The 8,134-nt window shown below is 50.4% G+C and overlaps 1 protein-coding gene across 2 annotated transcripts in view; it reads left to right on the top strand.

Annotated features, from left to right (window-relative positions):
- Positions 1 to 575: 575 nt before the first annotated feature.
- PDPN (podoplanin) overlaps positions 576 to 8,134 on the top strand; it is a 30,313-nt gene continuing 22,754 nt past the window's right edge. For both annotated transcript variants that reach the window (XM_036256552.1, XM_036256550.1), the window contains exon 1: positions 576 to 825. In XM_036256552.1, coding sequence (XP_036112445.1) covers positions 759 to 825 — 67 coding nt within the window. In that variant the 5' untranslated portion in view covers positions 576 to 758. The remainder of the gene's footprint in view (positions 826 to 8,134) is intronic.

The following is an 8,134-nucleotide window of genomic DNA, read 5'->3' as shown; positions in this document are numbered from 1 at the left end:
CTCCCGAAACTGCCAAAGCCACCGCTCTGCCAAGCTCCCCGCCAGCTCTCAGACAGCACCCCCTCCGCCCCCAGGAGCCCACCCTCTCCTGTGCTGAACAAGGCTGCAATTCACCAGCGCCAGCCTCTGGCCCACCCAGATGAGGACGGCCACTTTTTTTTAAGCCATCAAATTCAATATTTACAAGAACAATCCCATGCTTGGTTCTAAAATTACTGGCCACACAAGGAACCGTTTACTTCTGTTAAGAAAAACCTAGGCTTGTGCCTTGCGCTTAAGCAACAGAATCAAGTTAAACTTAAAAATAAAAGAAAAGAAATCGCTTAGGGCATGCGCCCCCTTTCCCTCGGGTTGGGGAGCAGAGTAAAAGCCAGTTTGGCCGGGGCTGGGGCCCCCACAGCCGCGGCCCTGTAACTTTAAACCTGGCCTGAGGTCATCGTTTTAGTGCTGGCCAAACAGCGCCCGAGGGCGGTCCTAGCAGCCCAGACGGAGCCCACCTTACCGGGGCGCTCCCGCCCTCCCCGGGGGAGATAAATGCTGACTCCGCTCCCAAAGTTCCCAGATGCAAAGTTTGCTCCCTGCCGGCTGCGGGCGGAGGAAGCTTGGGGACCCCTCCCGCGCTGGGACTTCTGCTCCCCGCATTCCAGTCCCCCCGTTCGCGCTCCGCCGGCGAGGGCCTGTGGCTGCAGGAGCGGTTAACTCTTCCCCGGCACAGGAACTAGCTGCTCGGCCCCAGGGAGCACCAGCCGACCGAGAGGATGTGGAAGGTGCCGGTGCTGCTGCTGGTACTGGGAAGAGCGTCCTTCTGGTTTCCCGCAGAAGGAGGTAAGAGCCAGCGGCAGCGGCTCCCGCAACTGCCGGTGGGCACGCGCGGCCGGGACTTGTTGGAATGCCTGGGCCTGGCATTGGAGGTTGCCCAGGAGAGGAGAGGGGAGCCGGGACTGTGTGCATGCGAGGCCGGAGGACCCGGGAGAAGGGGAGGCAGCGCTTAGCTGGTGCCACGTCCCAAAGAAAGAGCTGAATGGGGCTGGAGGAGGCGCCCCCGAATCCACAGGCAGCAAAAGTAAGGAAAAGAGACGGTCTCCTTAACAGCCAGCCCACCTCCTGTCATGCCCTGGTCAGCCCAACTCACAAGAGACAGGGTGACCGGATGACAGCAAGGAGCCTTCCTTTGCCAGGACTGGGCTTTCCTAGGGGCTGTAGATTGGGGGAATGCCCATGGCCTCCCCCAGGAGAGACTGGACCCATGGGATGGGGAGGAGTGCTGGGGGGAGGGGGAGTGCTCCCATGCAGAGATGGGCTCCCACCCTGCGGTCCTGTGCCCTCCACACACTCAGGACCCCATCGAAGGGCGTGGGCTGGAAGAGGCCCATCCTCTGTGTGGAGGACAATGCATGGCAAGGACAGAGTGGAGGGCTCCTGGGCAGGGGGAGGGAATGGAGGTTGACTATGAAACTGAGATTTAAGCTGGTTTGGGACCCCACGTTGAACTTGGCAAACAATGCCAATGACCACATGAGCGCTGGTGACTCCTGGGACTTCAGATATGTTAGGTCTGATGATGGGGGCACTGCTGCCTGGTCATCCACATCTCTCCATCCCTTCTCCCTCTTCCTACTCCGCCTCCTCTTCTCATCCCCTTCTTTCTGTGACTGGACATTGGTCAGATTTTATTTCTCTTCTTGGGTTTTTATTATCTGTTTCCCCCAAAGAATGTAAGCTCCCAAGGACACAGCTGTGTCTTAGCCCTGATCCCCAAGGCCTACACAATGTCCGGCGCACAGTAGTTGCTCGCTAAATATTGGCAGAAGGAATTGTAATCTAACTAGTGATCTTTGGAGCTGGAGGTTGCTGAGCTGTGCTCTGAAAGATAAAGCAGTCCCAGCGCCTGAGGAGTCCTTGGAGGGCGTGGCCTGAGGGAGGAATGGACCTAACCTAGGCTTCCTAATTCCTTGCAAACAAAAATACCCAGCCCTGGGGGAATAATGGGGGCGGTGCTGTCTGCTTCTGAAAGATGGAGCAACTCTCTCTGCAGGCCCCGGGGCTATTCACGGTGGGCCTATCTTTGGAACGTCACTTTTCACTGATGCACACAACTCTGCATTGCAGTTACCTTTCCTTTTTGGAGAGAGAGACTGTGCAGATGACACCATTTTGTGCTCACCAGGGCCAGGTGTAGGAGGTCCCCAAACTGAGCCACATCCCAGTCCTGCTCAGGGAAGGCTGCAGCTGGCGGCATCCCCTGTTTGCTCCTGGGGAAAGGGGAGCCTTCATTATCTGGAAGCCAGGACCTGGGTGTCAAAGGTACACCTGAGGGTGGCAGTAAACCTTGTCTGAAAAAACAGCCTCGGAAGGCTAAAGACGGAGCCCCTGTGGGTGGGGGACGGCTGTGTGAAGACTGATCTGCTGGAGCTGGCCCCAGGGGTTTTGTCTGAGGATAAGGAGTGAGGCGACTTGCATATGGATGAATAACTTCATTGACTTGAGCTATTGTTGGCTGTTGTTGGGGAGTGGGGCCCTGGTAATTATGGTGATGCATTTTATTATCCTTCTCCTAGGGTCTTGCTCCCTGCTGGGCCTCCCTCATCTAGTGTTATAATCCGGTCCAGTTTTATGATCTGGCCCCATGTGTTGTCTCTGTGGACGTTAGTGAGTTCAAAGGCCCTCCGTTGTCCACACATCTGGCATTTTTCTCAATTGCCAGCCCCACCCTCCCCCTGCAATTTCATCCACAGCACGGACTTCAGGGCCTCTCCGTTAGTCAGCTCGTTTATTGGGAGAAATTCTGCAGCAAACCCATGTGCTTTTCCGGGACTGGTCCACCAGGATTAATCATGTGGCAAATTTCCCCGTGATTTCCCCAAAACCCTTGCCAGCTTTGGAGGCCCTGAACGCCTCATGGGTCGCCACGGGTTTTGTAGCACCGAGGGCACGGTCAAGCATTTTGCAGAGGTCGGGTCTGTCGGAGCTTCGCTAGGGAGGCCTGTCCGTTAGCCTTGGTGTATGAGATCCCAAATAGCATTTGATATAGAAAAGCATGTTTTCGAAAGGGATCCCCGCATAAGCAGGCTAAGGCAGGACAGACGCAGAGGGAGGAACCCTGGCTGAGCAGAGGTGTGCAGCGCCTTCTCTTTCACTGGCCTCTGAAATCAGTGGCCCGTGAGTCACTCTATACCAGAGAATTACAAAGACCCCAAACCTTGGCGCCACGGTGGGTGGCTTGGCCAAGTGGAAAGAACACCAGCTCTCGCCCATTCCCATTCTGCACCATGTTCTGAGAATGTCATTTATCTCATTTAATCATCACAACTCCTTCCATTACATACTGTCTTCCTCTCCAGAATGTGCCGCAGCTGGGATTCAGAAGTGGGTTTCACTCCCCATCCCAAGCTCCTTTTGCTACATGACATTGCCCCCTCCCAAGAAGAACCCCACATAGAAACAAAAGTTGAACTTGCAGCTAAAGACTAGCCTCAGTCTAAGTGCCTTAAACATGGAAACAACAAATGTAAGAGGAATACGAAGGCCTTCACACTAAAGACTCACTGTGATATTCCTTTAAGAATGAAGGTGTCACAGGACGTGACAGTGGGATGTAGTAGTTCGTCCCCCAGATGGCAAGTGAGCGCGTCTGGAATGCCTGGCACGGTGCTAGTGCAGACGCCTGTGCACACCTAACGTTTTAAAGTGCCCTCTGTACACTTCACCAGCACAGTCCCGGACCTGCGCTTTTTAAATTCCACGGGCTTATCTGAATATTTGTCATATTTCTGGCTTCTAAGAATAGGCGTGCCAGGTTAGGCCTTGTGGAAATATTATAGGGGAGGACAGAGAGAGAGAAGACTTGGATACTTAGCACTATCCTTGTGACACTCACTTGAGAAATCTGAATAAGATCCCGCCACCCAGACACCGAATGATCGGGGAGAAGCGGGGCGAGGCGGGTGGGGCAGGTACTTCTCAAGCCAAGTAAACAGCTGCCGAGATAAGTCTTAGGATCCCATGGGGATGAGCAAATGATAAAGCAGCTCTCGATGGCACGTTTGAATCCTTGCCCTACGGATGCCTGAAAACTTTGGGAAGGGAAAGTGATCAGGCATTTTATCCAAGGGTTGGGAGAGGGAGCCCGGATAGGGAACAACAGGAATGGTGTGCCAGGTTCGTCCAAGGCAGGAAGATGAGGAGGGAGCTCACTTCCCGTGTCTCTCCCACCAGCCTGCTCACGGAGGGCCAGGAGGGCCAGCCCGGGGAGCATTCCCTTGAGCTTTGACATCCGGGGTGGGCAGGCTGTCCTTTTTTTCTGGCCCAGTGCCTTTACGCTGGAGGAGATAAGTTTATCCTTCGATACCCTCTGAGGGCAGGCCAGCGGGAGTCACGCTAGGTCCAGCAGGAAACGTGCAGACCGGCCACCTCATTCACCTCGCTGTCTGAGGCCCCGCAAGCTGAAATTGTTAGCGCAACACTGAATTTCATGCACGGGGTTTCGGGGCGGGGGTGGCAAACAACAAACCAACCAAAAGGATAACCACCTTTCCGGAGGAAGATGTGCTCCTGACCCCTGTGCAGAGGGCCAGGGCTGCAAGAGGTAGAGAGAGAATGTGACAGGGGTAATAATCGTCACTGTGACTTTTGTAGCATGCCGGGGAATGCCAGTTACATAGAAAATGAATGGGAAGCGGGGCAGGGGGCCTGCTAGAATATGTGTAAACATGTGACTGATGAGCACAGAGAATTTCCTGTAATTCATCTAAGTGTCTCCATCCGGGAGAATAAAACACCACTAATCTAAGCAGTTCTGTGACCCAATGAGTGGTATCCTGCCAGAGGTTTGATGATGTCAAACGTTTCTTTCCCAAGAAATTCATTTTCTTAACAAATATTTCTTGAGAAACTACTCTGCGAGTCAGGCAAGGTGACATTACACCTGCTGGCAATTAGTAGGCAAGAAGTCGTGCCCCTTGGCCGCGGAGATTCCGATCTCAGCGACGGTGATTCTGTGATGAATCAGAGTTGCCTGTTCTGTTACCGTCGGGAAATGATTCCACTCAACGGCCTCCCCCTTCTCCTGTGTCCACATACACCACATACCGTCTCAGGTATTTCACTCTGGAAAAGGACATGCCTTGTATGACGTATTGGAAACTGTTTCTGTTCTAAATACATTTCTTCGTTTCCTGGCCTCTCATGAGTTTGGGTGATAGGAAATATTTTCATCTGGATAGCCCCCTAATAAGATTACATTTCTGAGTCTGGAAAGCCAAGGGAACTCGATTCTGGGCAGATGGTGTTAATAGCAGGAACTGTAATAACAGCTGACATTTACTTAGCATGTGTCCGGCTCTTGCCACGCCCTGCTTCACTTAACCAGACCTGCAAGGTAGCAACTAGTTACATTGTATAGATAAGTAAAGAGGCTCAGAGAGGGTTAGTCACTTACACACAGACACAGTGCCAGCACATGGCAACCGTGAAACGGATTTAGGCAGCCCCGCCCCTCTCCTGCCCAGCCCATGCCTCTAACCATTGAGCACAACAGCCAGCTATGCTTAGGGTCAAAGTAGTCCAGGACACCCGGAAAAGCCAATCAGCTGATTTCTTCAAGTACCTTGTAGAGCAGCAACAACGTTTGTTATTTGTTAGATACGTAATTAGATTGAAGAACTATGGTGCCTGGGGTTACCGAATTGGAGGACGTGGTCCCTGCCCCCTTAAAGCATTAAAAATCACACATTACTGAGTGTTAAGAGTTGGAGAGGAAGCATTAAGGGGGATGGCAGCTCACAAAGAGAAGCAAACCTGCTGTGTGTATCACCAAAGAATAGTACCTTGTGTACGTAAACGAGCGTACGAGGAAAATAGCGTGTCCCGAGCAGCTCACACCATTTATTATCCGCTGCTGGGCATTTGGAGATGAGACTTCTGTGGCCACTGGGAGCCAGAAAAAGCCTTGTGGGGAAGGTGGGACTTGATCTTGGCTGTGAGAAATGGTGAGGTTGGTGGGACAAGGTGTCAGGCAGGGAAAGGCAGGCCAGGAAAGAGACTGTGTGGAAATTCGAACACCCTAGACTTCCAGGGGAAGCGGTCTGGGCTGGGAAGGGCCACAAGGCTGGCTGGAGTCAGGGCGATTGAGCTGGGGAGAGGCAGGGCATCCGGGAGAAGGACGAGTCCGGGTGGAGTGGGGGGGCGGGCTGTTGGTAATACCAGAACATGGGAGTGGGCTGGCATGAATGGTGGTTGTCAGAAGAAAATCAGTGACGAGGGCACCATGTGGGATTGAATCTAGTTCATGGGACAAGTCAGGAGGTAAAGAGACAGAGTGTGGTTGGTGACGACAGGGGTGATGCGATCGGAGTTCTGGGAAGAGGAACCAGCAAGACTTGCAGCTGAGGATTTCCTGATTTCTTCTTATTCATCTCTAAGAACATTCATCACTGTAATAAAACATCTCATTGATATATAATTCACATATCGTAAAATTAACCCCTTTAAATGGGACAATCCAGTGGTTGGTTGTATATGAATAGAGTTGTACATCCATCATCACTGTCAGCTGTAGAACAAATCATCACCCCTCTCCCCCAAACTTTCAAACCATTATCAGTGACTCCCCGATCCCCTGGCAACCACTAGTCTGCTTTCTATCTCTATGGATTTGCCTATTCTAGGTATTTCACATAAATGTCATCATGTAATATGTAGCCTTTTGTGTCTGGCTTCTTTCACTTAGCATGATGTTTCCAAGGTTCATCCATGTTGCAGCATCTATCAGGATTCCATTCCTTTTTTATGGCTGAGTAATATTCCACTATATGAAGAGACCACATTTTGTTTATCTGTTCACCAATTGATGGGCATCTGGGTTGTTTCTAGTTTGGGGCTATTCTAAATAAAGCTGCTATGAATATTCATGTACAAGTCTTTCTGTGGACATATGTTTCCTTTTCTCTCGTGTGCTGGGTCATATGGTAACTCTGTGTTTAACTCTTTGAGGAACTGCCCACTGTCTTCCAAAATGGCTGCACCATTTTACATCCCTACCAACAAAGCAAAAGGGTTCCTTTTTTTTGGTTAATACTCACCTAAGGATATTTTTCCATTGATTTTTAGATAGAGTGGAAGGGAGGGAGGAAGAGAGAGAGAAACATCAATGTGAGAGAGACATCTACTGGTTGCCTCCCACATGACTCCAACCGGCTAGATATTGAACCTGCAACCCAGGTATGTGCCCTTGACCGAGAATCGAACCTGCAACTCTTCAGTCTGAGAGCTGACGCTCTACTGTTGAGCCAAACCAGCCAGGGCAAGGGTTCCAATTTCTTTACATCCTTACCAACACTTGGTATTTTCTGCTTGTTTCTCTTTAATACTAGCCATCCTAAAGGATATATAGTGAATTCTCATCGTAGTTTTCTTTCTTTCTTTAAATCCTTACCCAAGGATATTTTTCTGCTTATCTTCAGATAGAGTGGGAGGGAAGGAGAGAGAGAGAATCATGGATGTGAGAGAGACACATCAATTGGTTGCCTCCCTCATGACCCCGATCAGGTCCGGGGACTGAACCGCAACCAAGGTATGTGCCCTTGACCAGAATCGAACCCGAGACTCTTTGGTCCTTGGGCCAATGCTCCAACCGCTGAGCCAGATCAGCCAGGGCCTCATTGTAGTTTTGATTTGCATTTCCCTAATGACTAATGATGTTGAACATCTTTTCATGTGATTATTGGCCGGCCATTTGTATATCTCCTTTGGAGAAATGTCTATTCATATCCTTTTCTCTTTTTAAAATCGGGTTGTCAGTTCATTGTTGAATTCTTTATAGATCCTAAAAACTAGACCCTAGACCCTGATCAGACATATGACTTGAAAATATTCCTCCCATTCTGTGGGTTGTCTTTTCAATTTCTTGATAGTGTCCACTGAAACACAAATTTTTAAATTTCTGGTTAAGTTGAAGTTATCTTTTTTTTTTTTTTCTTTTGTTGCTTAGAGTATTGGTGTCTCACCTAGGAAGCCACTGCCTGATCCAAGGACACAGAGCTTTACTCTTAGGCTTTCTTCCAACAGTTGCATTGTTTCAGCTCCTACATTTAGGCCTCTGATTCATTTGGAGTTAACTTTTAGATATAGTTTGAAG

The sequence above is a fragment of the Molossus molossus genome, unplaced genomic scaffold (genome assembly GCF_014108415.1).
Source record: "Molossus molossus isolate mMolMol1 unplaced genomic scaffold, mMolMol1.p scaffold_m16_p_12, whole genome shotgun sequence".
NCBI lineage: Eukaryota > Metazoa > Chordata > Mammalia > Chiroptera > Molossidae > Molossus > Molossus molossus.
The sequence above is the reverse complement of the archived record's forward strand: the minus strand, read 5'-3'. Positions and strand labels throughout refer to the sequence as shown.